The 20,538-nt window shown below is 51.0% G+C and overlaps 1 protein-coding gene across 1 annotated transcript; it reads left to right on the forward strand.

The window, feature by feature from the left end:
* Nucleotides 1-922: 922 nt before the first annotated feature.
* LOXL4 (lysyl oxidase like 4) lies at nt 923-19,203 on the forward strand. Its single transcript, XM_043985519.1, has 16 exons — nt 923-1,461; nt 4,628-4,876; nt 6,883-7,191; nt 8,037-8,215; nt 9,094-9,299; nt 10,487-10,525; nt 10,674-10,881; nt 11,802-11,985; nt 12,154-12,308; nt 12,905-13,072; nt 13,233-13,395; nt 13,977-14,220; nt 15,988-16,103; nt 16,365-16,501; nt 17,106-17,217; nt 18,337-19,203. Exons 3-16 carry the CDS (start codon nt 6,918-6,920, stop codon nt 18,405-18,407), a joined length of 2,256 nt encoding a protein of 751 aa, XP_043841454.1. The 5' UTR covers nt 923-1,461; nt 4,628-4,876; nt 6,883-6,917; the 3' UTR covers nt 18,408-19,203.
* Nucleotides 19,204-20,538: the final 1,335 nt, after the last annotated feature.

Here is a 20,538-nt window from a genome sequence, read left to right on the forward strand (position 1 = left end):
CGCCCCAAACAGCAGCTGACCCAGGTTTGGAAACATTCTTTCCTGTTGACTCATTTCAGGGACATGCTAGAGGAATATTTCGCTTCCAGCTGGGGTGGGGCAGGGTTACAGACAGGACAGAGTGGTTATAGACATGGATGAGGGGTCCCCGAGAGGGAGAGAGGATGATGACAAAGGTCAGGGTCAAGGACCTGAAAGGACAGGAGCCTCAGCGGGGTAGAGAGAGGTCCAAGCCCTGTTCTGGGGCTCAGGAAGGAAGTAGACTGGCTGGGGTAATTCTTTCCCCCCATTTAATAGATGGGAACACAGAGGGAAAACGTGCCCCGCAAAGTCACATAGTGAGTCAGTGACAAATGATGGAACTAAGGTTCAGGAGGATAAGGATTTAAATTCTTGCGTGGATTCTCCCTGACCTAGGTAGGGAAGAGCCTCAGTTTCCCCATGGGGTGAGAAAGAAATGACCGGGGAGAGGGTGGAGGGGAGGAGGGTATAAATTAACATGGGCTCCACAAATGTTTCCTGTTAATGGTGAGGACTAAGTGTATACTTCCCACCTTTGGGGCAGGACCACAGCTAAACCATGTCAGACAAATCCCTTTTTTAAAAGCCCCTTTCAAACTCCAGCAGGATTTCACAACCTCCCTAAGTCATCTGTTCCAGTATGTGACAAACGCCGCTTCCAGGAAATGCTTCTCTCTATCTGACCTCAATTCTTCATGCTGCTGTTTATGCCTATTTCCTTTCCTTTGGTCCTCAGTGAAAATAGAAAATAACCAGTGAAAATAGCTCCCACGAAGTGCTGTGCTGGACTTCTTGCGACTGCCAAGACCTCAAGCCGTAGCCAAAAAAAAAAAAAAATACTGAGGGGCAGAAGAATGACCTGCATGGGTCACCAGAAGCCTGGGCACCAGGGACAGGGTGAGCTTGCCTAGTCCCTGGGGGAAGGGGACTGGGACGAGCCCTTGGCTGAGCACCTCCCCAGCCCTTTAGAAAGGAGGTTTTCCTTTCACTCCTCTAGCCTCAGGCTCCACAATCAAACTCTCCCTTTCCAAGCCCCAGAGCTCAGCCCATTGTGCCCCACCCCAGCCGGTGAGGTAGTCCTGGTTGTGGGGTGCAGGTTGTAGAGCTTGGAGCCGGGCCTTGGTTATTTCAGATTTGTGCCCAGGAAGCTGGGCTGGGCTGGGCTGAGCTGGTTCCCTCCTGCTGGGCATCTGGCCCTTGGAAGCTCCTCCCCATCCCCTCCTTATGGATTCATTTGGCTTCGGGAGACTGGACTGCAGGGGGGAGTAGAGGGAGGGGGTTAAGGAAAAGGGAGTCGGGATATAAGGGCCGGACAGCTCCAAGACTTACCTGACAGGAAGCAATTTAGGAGGTGGCGGCAGCAGCAGCAGCAGCAGCAACAGCAACAGCCCCTTACCCAATTCTATGCTCCAAGTGGTGAGTGGACCAACGGAGTGTTGAGTAAGTATTTCTGATCTCCTGGGTGCCCAGTTTTCTACAGGAGTCTCTCCCCCTTTCCCCTTTCATCTTTTCGTATTTCTCTATCTCTCCCAGCTCTGTCTCTGCCTCTGAGTTTTGAAAGCATTTTTTGTTCTGTTTTGTTTTAAATAACTTTGGGCTATGTCTAAACAGAACATGTTGGATTGGAAAGAGCACTAACCTCAGAATTCAGACATCTGGGTTCCAGCCCAGGCTCCACTTTTGACAGATTGAGTGATCTTGGTCACCTCTTCCCCCATTCAGCCCATGAACCTCAGTTTTCTTACATGTAAAAGGAAAATAAGGACTCCTGCTTTGCTCATAGCCAGGTGGGGGCATGATTGATTGAGATGTGTGTACTTTGAACACAGTAAAGTTCTGCATGATTAAAAAAAAAAAAGGATGGTTATTATTCAGCAAGTTGGATTGTGTGATTGTATTGGTCCTCAGCTGTTTGCTCATTGCTTATAAGCTTGTTACCGATTGGTAAAATGACCAAACTACTTTGCACATGGGCATAAACACATCCTTTCTTTACAAGTAACTATTTTTTCAGTGGATGTTTTTGGGCAAAGAAGGTTGATATCCTTTGGAGGTTGGTAGAAGTCTGCAAAGGTCCACGGCAAAAAAAAAAAAAAAGTGGACTAGGGTTAGACAGAGGCAGAGAGAGAGAGAGAGAGGGAGACAGAGACAGAGACACACACAAAGAGAGAGAGAAAGGAATGGAGAGACAGACTGAGGGGGAGAGACATAGAGTGGGGTGGGGGGGAGGAAAGACAGGGAAAGAAAGAAAGAGGGAGACAGAGACAGAGACATACACAATGAGAGACAGACAGAGATAGAAAGAGATGCAGAGACAGAGAGACAGAGAGACACAGAGAATTACAGAAAGGTGACTGGTATGTGGTTTAATCTCCACTTTTTGTGAACCTGGAAAGATAGGTATTTCAACCCATTAGCTTAAAATACATTGAAGCCCAGTCTAGGGGACAGCATGCCATAGTAGTAAGAGACTAGTTTGGGTATCAGAAGACCTGGATTCTCACCCCAGCTCTGCCACTTAGAATAAGTAAGACATCTTACCTCTCTGATCCTCTGGGGTTTTTTGTTCATAAAATGGAGTTGGACGCAAAGATCTCAAGTCTCTTTCCATTCTGACCATCTACAGCCTAGGATTCTGAATGGGCACCTTGACTCCCCTCTATTCCTTATGGCACAGGAGGCTTGGACTAAGGGGAACAACTCAAAGCTGCCACCTGCATCCAGGCCCAGGACAAAGGCACCTCTGGAGAAAAGGTGGCGAAGCCAGAGTTCCTCAGGTCCAAACTGTCCCCTTCCCCTCCCAATCATCACCTAGCAGGCTCTGGGATTCCCCCATACCTAGCAGTTCCCCTGCTCAGCCAGGTCAGGCCAGGTGCCAGTCTTGTTTGGCAAGAAGTGTGGAGCAGGTGCCTCATTCTACCCTGAGCTGGAACCAGCCTGGGAAGTGTCTCCTGGCTCAGCTCAGAGCTGGCACACACCCCAGGGCTCTTACATAGTTCTGCCAGGGTCATAAATCAGCCCATAACATGGTGGAATTTCATTCATCCCTTCTCCCCCAGCCCTGCTCCCCACACATCCCTCTCACCTTTCCTCTCCAGTCCCCGTTACCTACAGCCCCACCTCTGCATGCCCTGCAGTTATTGCCTCCCTTAAGTGGATGAAATTTTGCATTCAAGCCCACTTTTTCTCTTGGTAAGAATCTTGCTTTCCTGACACCTTTGTTTCCTCTCCTGCCCTTTCCCCTAACACTCTCCTTTTCCTATTTCCAACTATCTCTGTTATCATCCCCCCTCCAGCCCCCTCAGCCCACGCAGAGCAGAGATAGAGCCACACGGAGCCGGAGAAAGAGGACTTGCTAGATGGGAGTCAAAAGACCTGGATTTGAATCCTGACTTGGAATTTCTTAGTATACTAAAGGATAGAAAGCCTTGGCCAGTTAGTCGCCAACTTGGGGCTGACCCAGAAGGAGAGGTGTGTCTGTAGTTGAAGTCCTTGGTGTAGTTTTTGGTAGGCAGTGTCACCACCACCAGTATGAGGAGAGAGAGGCAGAGAAACAAGACAGAGAGCGACACACACAGAAAGAAAGAGACACAGAGACAAAGGAGAGTGAGCCAGAGACTCAGAGCCAAAGCCAGAGACAGAGAGACACACTGAGTGAGAATGTGGTCAACAGTTGGGGATCAGAGGCAAGAGAAGGCACAACCATAAACTAGAAGTCAGGAGATCTGGGTTCTTGTTCCCACTCTGCTACTTACTACTTTGGTCACGTAACCTCTCTGGACCTCAATTCCCTCCTCTGAAAAACACGGTTGGACTACATAGAAGCTGTCAAACTGAGGCAAAACCCCGCTAGTACTGGAAGCAGATTAAAATGCTCAGTGGATAAAGCACTGGCCCTGGATTCAAGAGGACCTGAGTTCAAATCCAGCTTCAGACACTTGACACTTACTAGCTGTGTGACCCTGGACAAGTCACTTAACCCTCATTGCCCTGGAAAAAAAGAAAATGTAATTGGGAAGTATTTAGCAAAATTAATTTAAAAAATACAACAAAGACACTGTTAATTTGCAGTTTTTTCTCAGTCAACATGTGTCTCACGAGGATCCATTTCTATTTGAGTCTGACACTGTTTGGACTAGTCTCTTCTAGCTCTTAATCAATGATCTTTGTGCCTAGGACCAGGGGGACTCAGAGCAGGGGGACCAGGCTGGTCAGTGGCTGGATGAACTCCTATACAGTGAGGAATGAGAAGGAAAATGAGTATGACCCTGGAGCTGTCACCTGACTTCAGTTTCTCTACTGAAGCCCCTCCTTCCCCCTTAGAACCACAGTGTCAGAGATAAATGAATGGGACTATAAGCCTTGGTAAGATCATAGCATCAAAGATAATGTGTAGCAAAGTACTCTAGAAGTCAACTCATCCAGGCCCTTCTTCGTCATGTCTAACCCTCCACTTTACATGTGGAGAAACAGGCTCATCACAGGTATTAAGTGGCAGAGTAGGGACCACTCTGGTCTCTTGACTACGAGCCCACTGTTGTGCCTTTCCTCATCCCTGTATTACCAATCAGTGATGTCCTACCCTCTATCATCTCTCTCTTTCCAGTTCCTTCATATTGGGTGCAGAGGTGCTGTCGGCCACAAACCACACTGAAGACACACCCGCCTGAAGATCCGCCTGTCTTTCTGGGCCAGACCCAAACTGGTGACTAACTGACCAAGGTGTTATTTCTCTTTGTCCACTAACCATTCCAAGCCTCTCTGACCACACGGGGAGACTCACACACTATGTGCTTATTTGTTTATTCTTGGTGAGAGGGACCAGGAGTGACCCACAGGCAGCACCCTATGCCAGGTATGCCCTAGTGACTGAAATGTTGAGTTCTGAAACAAAGAATGATACATGTTTTCGTTTGTTTTTATTGAAGCCGGTTAAGTAGTTTGGAGAAATTGGAGCCATCCAAAAAAAAAAAACGTGGGCTGCCTATTCCTGACTTAGGAGGCAATGGAGAGCAGGGACAGTGGGATGATGAAAGTGGTTTTAGGAAGATCCTTAGAAGGAAGGGACTGCTTAGTCCATTTATTTTGTTTCACTGACGAGGCCCTGGTTGGTGAATGACTTGCTCAAGTTCTCTCCCAGTTAGAAGTCAGGATTCGAACTCTGAACCTTTGTCTCCACACTTAGCGATCTTCTTCCTGCTGCCATCTATCCAGCCAATCAATGTTGATATATGGAATGGATGAGAAGTCGTGTAGCTTTTTGGCAAATCTGGGCCCTGCAGAGGCTAGATCTCTTGACTCACAGGTGATTTAGTATCCCAGCAGATGCCATGTAAGAGACTGAACCAAGATGGCAGCAGTGAAGGTGGAGAGGAAGGGATGGATAAGAGAAGCCTCTAAGAAAGAGTCCATGAGATTGGATTCCAGAACCTTCTCTAAGATGAGGGCTGTTCTAGCCCCGACTCTTGTCTCCGGGAGTTGACCCCAAGCAGCTCCATGCTGCTCAAGGCAGAATGTTTGTCGAAGGGGAGTTTAGCCCTGGGCGCTGGGAGGGCTGGGTTTTTTTTTTGTTGTTGTTGTTGATGATGCTTTTCCCAATTAATGCTTCTCCACTTGCTCCCAGCTAACCCCCACCTGGCGAACCCCAAAGCCCTTATGCTGCCCTATTTCCTGCTCCTCCCTCCCTCTCTCTCCACAGCTGCTCTCCCCATGGCTACATCTGGCCCTGCCAATTCAAACCTCACCATTCCCTAGTCTCTGTGCTCAGGCTTACAATTAGATAATTGAATAAGCTACTTCTCTCTAAATGTTTACTGGAGACATCTTGGTGTAGTAGAGGCATCATTGAAACTGGAGTCACTGGACCTGGGACCCAGTCCCAGCCCTGACACTTCAACTGTGTCTCCTTGGGCAAGTCTCTTGTCCTTTCAAAGCTGCAGTTTCTTCATCTGTAAAAAGGGGGCAATGATACCCTGTCAGGAGAGTTCTGGGGCTCCAATGAGATAATGTATACAATTACCCTTGTCAACCCTATTTTTGTTACTATTAATAATAATTGCTACTATATTACTACTAAGTGTTAGCTATTCTTCTAAAGTGTAAGAAGCCACAGGAGAGGTAGGGAACTCAGGAAAACTAGGGTTCAAGTCTGGCATATGCTAGCTGTGTGACCCGTGGCAAATTACTCAACTTCTCAGTACTCCACCTCCATGGAGGGTCAGTCCTGGGCAAACAAAGCACACAGTACCAGCCAGTTTGATTTCTCAGTCCCTGCTAAACACCCGGAGCCAAGAAGCCCTTTCAGAGCCTCGGGTGGGCCTGTCAGTGAAGGAGCTCATGCCTTGATGAGACCCCGGCAATCTGTCCAGGGCACATCTAAACACAGGGGGAGGGAAGCATTTCCTCTCTGGCTTCCCGCCCATGTCCCTGGGGGGCGAGGGGGGGGGGGCTGGTGGAGCTGTCCCTAAGCACCCACCCAGCCAGTGAAGGCCTTTGTCTTTGCTGACTAGAGATAGTAACTGACAGCTTAGACAGTGGTGGGGCCACTGAGGGGCCCTATTTCAACACAAGAAAAGGTCCTAGACGGTTTTCTGAGGATGCAGCCTGGCACCGTCACTGCTCTGTAAATACTGGAAGTAACAATGGAGAGACTGTATTTATTCCTCAGACTGCTGCTTTAGGGTTAGTCAGTCAACAGGCACTTATTAAGCACCGACTGTGTTGCCAGGTCTTCCTCAGTCCCTTGTATAACTGAGGAAAGGCTGGGGGTCTGAGACTTTGGGACCCCCAAATGGGTTAAAGCCTCTAATGCCCCAGTGGATTTGGGGTCCTTACCCATCATCATATTCTTTATTTCCCCAGATTCCTGAGCCCTTGCTGCTTCTGAAGGTGCCCTGATGTGGCCTCTACCTCCCGCCTGCTCTTTGATCTTGCTGTGGCTATGCCAGGCCCCCCTTAGCTGGCAACAGTCATTGGGATCCCTTAAGCTTCGGCTGGTGGGCGCCGGGAGCCAGCCCGAGGAAGGTCGCCTGGAGGTGCTGCACCAGGGCCAGTGGGGAACCATATGTGATGACGACTTCAGCCTCCAGGAGGCCAATGTGGCCTGCCGCCAGCTTGGCTTCGAGGCTGCTCTCACATGGGCACACAGTGCCAAGTACGGGCAAGGGGAAGGTGAGTGACCGTGTGCCAGGCAACGGGGTTCAGGGGCTAAGCTCACACCAGAGCCCCTGATGGGTAAGATGCAGAAGAAGAGAGAGATGGACCAGGAAGATGACTTAGGAGAAAGAACAGCAGAGGATCTGAGTTCTAGGTGATTGTGGACAAGTAACTTATCCAAGACTCAGATTCCTTATTTGAATAATGAGGGGTTTAGATTAAATCATCTTCCAGGGGCCCTTCTAACTATAACTTCCCTTGATCCGTCCCCTTTTTCCCTTCTCTCTCTTAGTCTCCTTACTGGGGGGAGGCACTTACCTCCAGGTGCCAAGGAGACCTTTAAGGAGGGGCCTGGACGGGAAACAGCAATAGTTCTCTTAGGTTGGTATGATGGATAAAGCATGGAGCTGCAGTCAGAAAGACCTGAATTTGAATCCTGCCCCATATTCTTATTAGCTGTGTAATCCAGAGGCAAGACTCATAAATTTTTTTTAGCCTCAGTTTCCTTATCTGTAAAGTGGGGCTAATAACAGCATCTGTCTCACAGGGTTGTTTCAAAGATCAAATAAGATCAAATGAGTAAAGTGCTTTGTAAATCTGAAAGCGCTGATATTATCTATCTAGAAGGTAAATCCTGGATGGCAAAGACTGTCCCACTTTCTCATCCACTACACTCCCTACTGCTTGGCATCGCGCCCATTACATAGTAATTGTTTAATAAATTCTTGTGGATTGATTTATTTTTTTAAAAAATCACTGAGTTTAGGGATCTTTTCAAGGTTAAAAAGGGGGGTCAGTGGCCTATGACCTCATCTACTGCTAGCCCTGGGTAGCTGTCATCCATGCCTTCCCCCCAATAGGCCACATCTGGATGGATAATGTGCGTTGTGCGGGCACTGAGAACTCCCTGGCCGAGTGCAGGTTCAATGGCTGGGGCATCAGTGACTGCAGCCACTCTGAAGATGTCGGGGTCGTGTGCCACCCCCAACGCTTACCTGGACACCGCTCAGAGAAGCCATCCCAGACCCTGGGGCCCCAGGTGAGGAGAGGCCAAAGATGTCCCCCTGGAAAATGAGCTCCCCTCTGGGTCTGGATGGAGGAGACCCACAGACCTTGGTGTCAGCGCTGGAGAGGTCTCAGTGTAGATCAGTAGATTGAACGCTCCTTGAAGGCAGGGGATATTTTGATTTTTTTTTTTCTTCAGAGGGTAGAACACTGCCTTATTCAGAGCAGATGCTCACTAAATATACTGAATTGATAATGGGAGCCCAGAAAGTAGAGAAAGAAGGAAGTGAGAGATCCTTGGGCTTAGAATGAAGTTCAGGGCCCACGGGGCTGTTTCTCAGATGAAGGCAGAGGTCCAGTCCCAAAGCCAGTGAGCATCCTCTCTTGAGGCTCAGCAGACTCAGAGAAGAAAGAGGTTGGGCCTTCTGGGAATTGGAGATGCCGCTTACCAATTGGGAGGGAGCAGAGGGAGTCCAAATGGGGGATCTTTCACCCACACAGCTAGCCACAATTGCTGCCTTTTCCCATCACAAACATCCCAGAGCTAAAAACAGCCACAAGCAAACAAGCAAGGGCAGGCAGGGCAGAGCTCTGTATGAGGGATGGCCGCCAAGCCAAGGCCAGCTGCCCTTAGCCCACCTGATGGAGGAACAGGAGGAATGAAGGGGATGACGCTCTCCACAGTGGTCTTGCCTGGGACAAGGTGGCCCCAGGGCCAGAGGGGATCCCAGAGAGTGGATGAAAGATCCTAGACTAGAGGCAGTGGAGCCTGGCTCATAGTTTCCTAGCCCCAGGAGCTCACTCCTGGTGGTTCCCCAACAGGCAGTATGGAAGGGAGAGAGCACCCCACGGAGGATTCTCTTTGGGTGTCCTATACCCTCAATGTCTGTGTGATCCTGTGTGCCTGGGCAGGGACAGCGGTTGGAGGAGGTACGGATCAAGCCCGTGCTGGCCAGTGCAAAACGGCGGAGCCCCATTTTGGAGGGTGTCGTGGAGGTGAGATATGAAGGCCACTGGCGGCAGGTGTGTGACCAGGACTGGACCATGAACAACAGCAGAGTGGTCTGTGGGATGCTGGGCTTCCCCAGTGAAACGCCAGTCAATACTCACTTCTACAGGTAGGGAGATCCTGAGCACCAGCAGACAAGGAGAACCTTGAGGGGCAGGGAGTGAGGTTAAGTGTGCCTAGGCTGGGTGATCTGGGTTCAGGGATTCCATGTAGGAGGAAAGAAGCCAGCCCCTGGTCACCTGGGGGCACTCTGAGCTCCTCCAATTTACAGCTACCAGCTTAACATGGACTGTTGGAGTAGAAATAGAATCAACCAGAAAGCGGGGAAGGGGGGGGGGGGATCCATCTGCAAGACAAAAGTATTTAATTGTGAAACCGAAAACTGCAACGTTTAAAAGAATTTGATGAGAATATTCATGTTTAAATTCCTAAGTAAAAATCTGGACTATGTCAAATCTATTTCAAGTGTTGTCTAATTGGTGTTTTTGGCTGGATGTCAGGTGACAAAGCTAGCCAAGAATCTAATTCCAAATGGCCTGGGTGGGGGCCCTGACTCCATAAAGGGTCAAGCCTTCCCCCCTTCCCCCCCTCAATTGGGGATTCTCTCCCTTCCCCAAGTCCCTCCTCTCTCTTGGACTGCTCCATGTGGCTCTGACCCAAGTTCCAGCCTCACGTGTGACTTACTTGCCTGCCCCCCACACAGACCAATATAACCCCAATGAAGGGTGACCAGGGGCCAAGCATCGATCATGTGATTCCTGCTTTGGCTACAGCCGGAACATAGGTCCTTGCTTGGCCTACATGCTACTAATTGCACGTCTGGGCCACGGCTGACTCAGTCACCAGCCCAGGAGGCCCCAGTAGCTCTGATTATAGCCTAGGCGGCTGCTCCCTAGTACAAGTGACCTTCACCAGGATGGATGAATCTTTCCAAAGGCTACTCCTTTCCCCTGATCCACTGGGGATGAAAGGAGGCAGTGGAGGTAAGGGATCAGTTCAGGGACTCGATGAAATAGTCAGGGTGTCATAGCTTTAGAGTTTTAAAGGCCCTGGGAGGGGGGGCAGCTGGCCCAATGCCTCCATTTTATAGATAAGGAAACTGAGGCCTGGGATGGTTAAATGATTTGCCCAAGGACGCAAAGGTGAATCAGGATTTGAATCCAGATCATCTGGCTCTCTCCATTGAGCTCCAGAGCTTGTAACTACTCTGTCCCCAGAACAATTGGGAACAGACTGAGGGGAAGGGTCTGTAGAGCCACATTCCAATCCCTCACTTCTAGTTTTCTCCAACTGCAGGAAACTCTGGAATATGAAGATGAAGGACCCCAAATCCAGGTGAAGAGTGGGGTGGGGGTGGGAGTGTCAGCCTCTTCCCTTTCCATTTCCTCTTGCTCACTCCTTGCCCCCTCCCTTTCCCTGCTCCCTCCCTCCTTTCCTTCCACCCTCCAGGAAGCTCACATTCTCCTCCTCCCTTATTTTGCAGGCTGAGGAACCTGACTAAGAAGAATTCGTTCTGGATCCACCGGGTGAACTGCCTGGGGACCGAGCCCCACCTGGCGAAGTGCCAAGTGCAGGTGTCCCCACGGAAGGGCAAGTTGCAGCCAGCCTGCCCCAGTGGCATCCATGCTGTGGTCAGCTGTGTGGCGGGACCTCGCTTTCGACACTCCAAGGGGAAGCCCCGCCGCAAGGAGGTAAGGCTTTGGAGCGGGAGGGGGAGGGGAAGAAGGAGCAGGAAGGCTATTCCCGAGGATGACAAGCAGCCCTGGAATGGGCCATCAGAAGCCCCAGCAGTCCTTCAAAAATGAATGACCAGGGAGTCCCAGGAAAAGGTGCTTTAAGGTGCAGGGCATAAGTTTGCCCCTGGAAGGAGCATTTTCCATTCAGTTCCTATTTTCAAAGTGCTTTAAAATCTGCAAAACGTTTTGCTCAGATCCACCCCAGAGGTGGGCAGTGTGAGTGTTCACACTGTAGGTGACCCCATTTTACAGATAGGGAAGGTGAGGCTGGAGCATACCAGCTGGGATTTGCCCACAGGTCTCTCCGCCTCCCGGTCTGAGACTCTTTCTGTGGTACTCGCCCATTTCAAAGGCTGTTCTATCAACCTCCGGCCTGTGGAATCAGAGATTAAGATCCAGAAGAGACCTTGCTGTTCATTTGGCCACTAGCCACATTGCATAGATCAAAACACTGCTTGCTGAAATCATGTATAACTTATTTTGAATTGTTTGAGTTCTTGTGGGTGGGGGGTGGGAATGGAGAGGGGAAGAGAAGTTGGAACACAAAGTTTTTTTGTGTTTTTTTTCACTTTGAATAGAATTTTATTTTCCAAAATATATGCAAAACCAAAATTTTAACATCAATTTTTTTAAAAGTTGTAACACAAAGTTTTAAAAAAATTGATGTTTAAATTTTGTTTTTACATATATTTTGGAAAATAAAATTCTATTAAAAAAAAACACTGCTTGATGGCCTGCCAAGGTCACCCGCCGAATGGATGGCAGGGCAGGAGCAGGTGCCAGCTCTCCTCACTCCCCAGCCCCGGCAGCCCTGCCCTGCCCAGATGGCCCTCTGGCTTCCAAGCTGCTCATTCTCTCATGCTCTCTCCCTCTAGGAGGCCAAGGTGCGGCTCCGGGCTGGGGCCCAGGTGGGTGAGGGCCGGGTAGAAGTGCTGAGGAACGGCCAGTGGGGCACCGTCTGTGACCACAAGTGGAACCTGATCTCAGCCAGTGTCCTGTGTCGTCAGCTAGGCTATGGTTCTGCCCGGGAGGCCCTCTTTGGGGCTCAGCTGGGCCAAGGTGAGTGAGGAGTCTGGGGACAGGGCATGGGAGAGTCCACAGAGTGATAAAGGTGGGCACGGAGTGAACCTCTCCATTTTGTGGAGAGGGAAACTGAGGTCCTGGGTCGGCAACAAGAAGGTAAGCTTACAGAGAGACTGGACTCTCCCGTCCCCTTCTGTCGCACAGGGCTGGGGCCCATCCACCTGAGGGAAGTACGGTGCAGTGGGTATGAGAGGGTCCTCAGCGACTGCCCTTCTCAGGAAGCCTCCCAGAGCGGATGTCAGCATGAGAACGATGCTGCGGTCAGATGCAACATCCCGAACATGGACTTCCAGAAGCAGGTCAGCTGGGGCTGGGAGCAGGGGGTGGGGGGAGGGGGTGGTGGTGTCCCCAGGGGCCTCTCCAGTGAGATGCCATTCCCGGCTGATACTGACGGGGAGGCAGCTGGGGCCGTGTTCCCTGGCTCAGGGTCTTCCTGCTGACCAAGAGCATTTTCATCCCTGGGGCACCCTCTCCACGGCTGGCCCTCTATTTGTCCCCCACACTGTCTCCAGGGCATTTCTCCTCCCACTGAAAAGTCACCATCCTCTGCCTAATCTCTTAGGGGCCAGATCTCAGATACTTTCAGCTGTCGACTAATTAGCTCGAATAGGGTAAGGGAAACTTTTCTCCCAGGTACCAGGTGTATTCTCTTTTATTTTGTTGTTTTAATGGAGATCATACTCCTGCCTTTGAAAAAAAATCTTACCCTCAGGGGAACGTTGTCTAGTGGTGGGAAGTTCTGGTCTTCTAGGAGAGGAGGCCTCTCAGCAGGGGGTGGTCTGAGGGGTAGGTGGACTTTGCAGCAATCCTCAAATAATGCCCAATAGTCACTCATTGACGCCGCCGCTGTGTAGGGGTGAGATGGCGGCTATTCACAGGGCTTTGGCTGTTGCAGATCCGGTTGGCTGGTGGGCGAAGTCCGGAGGAGGGCCTGGTGGAGGTTCTGGTGGAGATGAATGGGGCCCTCCAATGGGGAGCCGTGTGCAGTGACCTCTGGGGACTCAATGAGGCCATGGTGGCCTGCAGGCAGCTCGGTCTGGGTTTTGCCAGCCACGCCATCCAGGTAGGCTCCAGATGGCCTCCCCAGTGATCCCCCTCTGGTCTGTTTCATTTGAGTCCCGGGCTCTTGAGGCCTGTGCCAATGTGACCCCGTTCCAGCCCTCCCCACCCCTCCCTGCAGTCAGCCCCTGTGCTGACCGAGGTGGCAATGACTGTTTTCTCAGGACACGTGGTACTGGCAGGGCACTCCAGGGGCTGGCAAGGTGGTGATGAGTGGGGTGCGCTGCTCAGGCACCGAACTGGCCCTGCAGCAGTGTCAGCGGCACGGGCCCATACACTGCTCCCACGGGGTCGGCCGCTTCTCAGCAGGAGTCACCTGCACGGACAGTGAGTAACACCTAGGGCGTATGGGACTTGGGTGAGGGACCAGACAGCGAGGGACACAGTTCCTGGACTGTAAGAGCTGTGGGGCTTGTTCTCACCTCCAGATACTGCCCCTGCCTGAGGCCAGGCCTCCTGGCATAGGGGGAGGAGAGCATAGGGAGCCTCGGGTCTGGAGTCTCTTTGTATTGTGTTCAAAAAGCCAGGTCAGTAGGGGAGGAGGGGCCTGTTCATTGATGGAATCATGGGCAATGATGTAGGAAAAAGGCCTGGACTCAGGAGACCTGGATTTATGTCCTGTCTCTGCCACTTAGCAGCCATGTAATCTTGAGGAAAAGTCCCTGTCCATTTCTGAACCTTGGTCTCTTCATCTGAAAAATGGGCATATTTAAGTCTCTGTGCCTTGTGAGCATTACTTAAGAAGTACAGGAAAGCTCTTTGTAAACTCCCAAGAACTCCTTACTACTCATGTCAAGTTGTATTGGGGTGAAAGCCTGTCCCCAGCCCCAATTTTGTGAAGCAGGAGGAAAGGTCTTTTTTTTTTGGTAGGGGGGTGCCATTAGCCTTTGTCCCGCTGTTGACCCCAGGTGCCCCAGACCTGGTGATGAATGCACAACTGGTGCAGGAGACAGCCTACCTGGAGGACCGCCCCCTGAGTCTGCTATACTGTGCCCATGAGGAAAACTGTCTCTCGCAGTCAGCAGACCACATGGACTGGCCCTATGGGCACCGCCGCCTGCTGCGATTCTCCTCCCAAATCCACAACCTTGGTCGGGCGGACTTCCGACCCAAGACTGGGCGCCACAGCTGGATCTGGCACCAGTGCCACAGGTGGGCACCCGCTTTTAGCCTTGGCTTTGGAAAGCCCAGGTGCCTCTCCTAATCAGGGGAACAGATGTTTCAGTCTGAAATGAGGCTTCTGTGCCCTCTGACACCCGTGGTGTTACCAATCCCTGGGGTTGAGGGTCCCCATCTCCAGAAATCCTTTCTCCAAGGTAGGAGCTGAGGTAGATGTCACAACAAGTTGGGTGTAGACCTTGCCTGTCTTTCTCCTTTTCTCGATGCTCCCTCCCATGTTGAGTCAAGGTGGTGTGAGAAGGGCTTCGTTCCAGGACATTGAAGTGTTTGGGGGAGAGGGTGTGCTTCCTCCCACTAGTGGTCCTCCAATTTAACAACCAGCACAGAATAATTGACCCTGCCCAATGGCCTGGCTCACCTGACCCTCTGGGCTCTCACCTCCCTGGAGGCCCATGGTTGGGCACCCCTCCTGGGAACCCACCTCCCCCAATGCTACCATCACATTCCCAGCCTTCTCAAGAACTGGGGGAGAGATTCACATGAGCTGTGCCACAGAAGCATAAACTTTCAGGGATGGACCCTGTTGGGCACCAATACCACCCTTTTCATAGATGGTGGTGGCCTTTCTCCCACTCAGAGAGAGAAACCTGACATCCCTGTCCCCCCCCCTCCCTACCCCCTCCACCCCAGGCTACTGGTGTTTGGCATCTTTCCTCCGCCCCCAAACAAATTTCCCCAGGTACCAGAATTCTGAGTTATGACTCTTCAGGGTCCTGGCTCCCAATTCCACAGCCCTCCCGTGGCAACTTTGGGTCTGGCACCTTCTCCTGGAGGGTCTTTTCAGGGTAATGGTGCCCAGAAACCTGTGAGCCTGGAGGGGCGCACTCTTCTGGTCCTGGCCCGACCTCTTGGTCCTGAGCACTTTCTGCATCTTTTTTTGTTTGTTTGTTTTTGGGGTTTTTTTTTGGGGGGGGGGTTGTGAGGCAATTGAGGTTAAGTGACTTGCCCAGGGTCACACAGCTAGTAAGTGTTAAGTGTCTGAGGCCGGATTTGAACTCAGGTCCTCCTGACTCCAGGGCCGGTGCTCTATCCACTGCGCCACCTAGCTGCCCCACTTTCTGCATCTTAGGCACTTGGAGAACCTCATCACAAATTCCTGGTCATTCATTCAGTGGCTGGGGGAAAGGGGGAGACCCCAGAAATCAGGAAGAAAGGTTGAAAATCAGTAGTGTCCCAGACATGTGACAGAATCTCAGCCAGAGGAAGAGACAATGCCAGTGACAAGGAGAATGTGGGAAACACCTTCCCTTAGGGAAAAGAGCTGTAAGGGGTGCGGTGGAGAAGACGCATTTTGGGGACTTGGTCCTACCCAGGATAATAAGCACCATTCCCAACATTACCAACAGAGCTGTTATTACTGCCAGTTTGGACAGCACACTAGCAATTTGGTCTCAGCCTGACAAGGAAGAAAGCGGTCCCCTTAAAGGTGTCTCAGCTCCCACACACGTCCCAAGGCTTCCAGCCCCTACAATGCCCTGCCCTGCTAAGCTGCCTTTTCAGGCTTAGGAAGACAGGTGTGCAGGGACAGCCTTGCTGTGTGGCCTGGCAGAGGTCAGAGGGTAGAGGGCAGGGACCGTGCTGTTGGAAAGGAGGAGCTGGGCCAGACACTAGTCTTGCATTTAGTGGGCAACTCTGGACACTGCTCCATTACACTCCTCCTCTGGGTAATGGTGGAGCTGCCTCTCCCAGAACAGACCCTGTCCTGATGCCGGGGATGACCGGGCTTTGTTTCTTTCTCAGGCACTATCACAGCATTGAAGTCTTCACCCACTACGACCTTCTTACTCTCAATGGCTCCAAGGTTGCTGAAGGACACAAGGCTAGCTTCTGTCTAGAGGACACCAACTGCCCCACAGGTGCGTGGTACCCAGGAAAAGTAGCCTGGCCCTCACTTCTCAGACTAGACTATGTTCTTCCCCATCCCATTCTCCCTCTCCAGTTAAATTTCCTACTGTTCCAAGCCCTCAAAGACCCTCGAGGTAAGGGCTGGAGAAAGCTAGCGGTCAATTAATAGAAGTCTTTCTGGGGCCCTGGGAAGAAGCAGAGGAAGCATAGTCTGGAGGGCACCATTTCCCCAACCAACAAAAGCCCCTGCAGCTACCATTGCCTTCCTTTAGGGCTACAGCGGCGTTATGCCTGTGCCAACTTTGGAGAGCAGGGGGTGACTGTGGGCTGCTGGGACACCTATCGTCATGATATCGACTGCCAGTGGGTGGACATTACAGATGTGCGCCCCGGGGACTACATCTTCCAGGTAACATTGGTCCGTTCCAGGGATCAGGTCCACCATAATTCACACATCTACCTTCTTCCTCCTGGTCCTGAGACAAGGCTCTGTCTATCTCACAGCAGGCATGGACTATTAAAAGAACCTAATGCTCTTTCTTCTGAATGGCCCTGAGAGAGAATAGGCAATGCAAGAATGATCGAGGGGCAGCTAGGTGGTGCAGTGGATAGAGCACAGGCCCTGGAGTCAGGAGGACCTGAGTTCAAATCCGGCCTCAGACACTTAACACTTACTAGCTGTGTGACCCTGGGCAAGTCACTTAACCCCAATTGCCTCACACACAAAAAAAGAATGATAGATCATATTTTTTATACAAACAGAACTAAAGCTTAGGGAGATTGTGACTTAATGAAGTTTTATAACATTGCCCTTAGAGGATTTTTAGTGGAGTCTATTGCTGGAATGTCCCAAATACCAGTCTGTAGAGAGTCCAATTTGTCAGACGTCTGGCTCACTTTGGGGGTTGCAATCCCCCCAATCTCCCCTATCTTTTCACTCAAACCCCCAATGTGCCCAGCCCCTGTTCACAGATTCTAAGTTTTTTTTCCTTTGTCCCCTACTTCCGTTTCAGGTGGTTGTAAATCCCAAATTTGAGGTAGCCGAATCAGATTTCTCCAATAACATGATGCGGTGCCGATGCAAGTATGATGGTCATCGGGTCTGGCTGCACGGCTGTCACACAGGTAAACGGGCGGTGAGGGCAGGCTGGAAAACCCAGCCAGGTTGGAGTTGCTGACCTTATGAAGGAGGCACTTGTAGTTATGTTCCAAGTTATGACTGTTCACTGCGTGTAAGAGGGCTTAAATAGAGGGGAGGATGTGTTTCCTAGCAAAGCCTTGCAGAAAGATTTACTGAATCTACTTTCCCGTCGCCCCCATCCCTATAAAGCCCCTGATAGCTCCCCCACACCTTCTCAGGAAATAGCCTGTCTGCCCCTCCCACCCTCTTTCAGCCTTTTCATCCATTCCAGCCCCAGACAAAGATGAAAACAATGTATTTTTGTCTTTTCCTAGACTTTTTTTTTCTTGGCACTTTCTGCTAACCACACCCACCCTTAGCCTCTCCTTGCCCTGGCTGCCACATGGACAATAGCAAGGCTTGGCAGCGGTGGCATAAATGGTTCTCTCAGTGTAGCGCTCTCATCTCAAGCCGTGCTACCTGAACAAGAAGCCTGAGAAGGGAGGATTTAGGACAGAAGTGAAGAGTAACAAAGAGCCCATCCAGTTGTGAGATCTTTGCCGATTTCAGTTTCAAATTCAGGCTAACTTGAATATTTAAGTGCTGGCCATATGTACTTTGTGCACTTGTGGAATGAGAAGGCTGGTTCTTTGGAAGATGATCCATGGTGAGGTTGGAAGCTCAGTGATACCCTCCAGGCAGTAGGAGCTAGGGATGTGGGAGTGGACTGGTAATGGTGGCTGGTGGTGATGGGATCTGGGGGCTGGGAGTGGGGAGGAGTCATACCTGCCTCGATGTAGCATCATGCTCCAGAATACTGGGGGGTCATTCCATGACCATGAAAGTGAAAGGGGAAGAGAAACCATGTTTCCTTCAAAGTCAGTTTCCATGACTTCGGAGGATGCTAAAGGGACCTCAGTCTATTCATCCTGATTTCATAGAAACTACCCACTTGTCCTGAGGTGGTGGTGGGAGGGGTTCCTTTTGAGTGAATGGGTGTGAGGACATAAGACTGGTGGGCAAACCACTGAGAAGTTGTATGCGTTTACAATGATGAGGTCATGGGGAAAGAGATAAGACAGGAACTGATGCTGCCTCCTTATTCTAACCGACCCATACTCTAGGTGATGCCTATGGAGCCAACATGGAAGTCTCCTTAGAACAGCAGCAGCGACTCATGAACAACCTCATCTGAGGTCCTGGACATAACCTTCCACCTGCTGCCCAAACACCAGATACCTCAGCTTACTGGAGCCATACTCTTCACGGAGCATCAGCCTCCTGATGAGGGGACAGTGCCCAGAAGCACCAAGCACATGCTCAGGGAGCCTTGGAAGGAGAGAATGCCAAACCAGGATGGGCATAGCTCCCTGAGGATGGCACTGGGCTTGGACCTCTGTCAAATGGAGCCCGCAGATGCCAAGCCCGAGGTCTCTTACAGAGCCACCATTCCCCGGCTCCACAGGCTCTTACCTTCTTGGGATAGCTGGGAGCCCCCAATCTACGGTGCTTTATATATTTTGCAGTGGCACTGGGGATAGAGCCAATACGGGTTTGATGGAATTGTTGTCAGCAGTTCAAGCAACACAGCTTGAGTAAAAGTCAACGGTGACATCTAAGTCAATATGATCGTAGAAGTGAGTGGATTTGTCCCACACTTTGGACCCATCCATGGCTTTCCATCCCCTCTCCTCCCTGCATCACGGTCCAGTCTTCTTTTTGGATCCTCACCCACACTCAGCTGTGTGTCTATGGGTTCCATCTCCCTGGCAACTTAGGTCTCAGGTCACCACTAGCTCCTGATGTCTGTAACGATTTATACAGGTCACACAGAACAATGGCCCGGAAAAACCCAGTGGATGGTAAAATCTGGGCCCTGGGGCACGCCAGGGACCTTTTTGCACCAAAGAATGATGTCTGTCTTCAATTTGCTTGCCTCAGGGACTGGTCTCTGGTCCAGTTTAATTCCAGGTCTGAATAAGGTCTCTAGAGTGAACTTCATAATAAATAAATACATTTTGCAATGTAATGAGTATCTATCTGCTAACAAGTCTTGGGGAAAGCACGGTAGTTGGGGTGAAGAAGAAATGGTAGGAAAAAGTGCCAAATGGAAATCTGAGCTGGGTGACGTGGCTGCTATGGGCTATCTAAAAGCCCCCACACAGGTGGCATGAAATCCGGCAGCTCTAGGAACCCGGCATTCACTGTGGTCAGCAGCATGCCAGTGCTGACACGAGCTCTCCCATCAGGCACTGGCTGGATTCCTTGGCTGCCACAAACTTTTTGGAATCACAGACCGTTCTGGAGGTCATCTAGTCCAACCTTGTGTCTGATACATGAATCTCCTCTCCGACCTCCCACGAGTGGCCAGTCAGCTTCTGCTTACTGCCTCCCTCGGATGGGATGCCCCGGGCTCGGGGCTAAAAGCGGTGGCACACACATAAAAATAAAAAGATGAATCCCCGGGGTTACTAGTTTTTATTATTGTGGAAGGTATTCTTCTGTTCCTGTGGCCCAAAGTCTAGAGTGGGCAGGCCAGATTGATAGCCATGTGCCCATCCCACCCACTTCAGCTGTTCTCTCCTTCCATGTAGAGTTCTCTCTCTCCTTGGGGTGCCCTCCATGAATATAAAATGGTGTGATTGTGTTCCCTCGTTCCCTGGACTGTACCTTCTTAACACCCCCCACCCCCAGTTCTTTTATGAAGCAGAAGGGACATTCTATTTCGGTATGGCAGGTTGGGTAAACAAGGGAAGGACCGATTTCCTGTTGGCTTCGGCAAACAGCTCCAAAACAGTAACGACATTATACCCACACATGTAGCTAATGGTCTGTGGAAAAGCGTGCCTCTGACAGAGGAGTATGCGGTGACTGATGGCTAGAGCAGGCCAGATCCAGGCAGGGAGGTTACCCGTAGATCCTGGCAGGACCCAGTTTCAAAGGATGCCAGAGAAAGCAGGTCGGGCAGACGGCCACCGTTCCAGTTCTGATGCTCTTGCCCACATCACACGTTTGAGAGGCGTGGCCAGCTCCAGTCTTTGGAAGAGGCTGCAACAAGGGCCGTGCTGTTACAGGGCAGAGATGAAAAGGAAGGAGGGGAGAGGGAGAGGGGGGTGGTGTTGGCTAACACAGCTTATAACTGGGTGAGGAATGTTAATGAAGGGCCGACCACCGGATTCCAGACAGACCCCAAAAAGCCCGAGGACGGGGCCTCAGCATATTTCAGCCTCCAGGAAGCGAAAGCGTGGGGAACCTGAGCTTCCTCGTCCTCAGAAGATGGGTTCAGCTGGGTTCTATGTAGCCTCCTGGGGTTTAGTGACCGCGAT

Source organism: Dromiciops gliroides, chromosome 2 (assembly GCF_019393635.1).
Source record: "Dromiciops gliroides isolate mDroGli1 chromosome 2, mDroGli1.pri, whole genome shotgun sequence".
Lineage (NCBI taxonomy): Eukaryota > Metazoa > Chordata > Mammalia > Microbiotheria > Microbiotheriidae > Dromiciops > Dromiciops gliroides.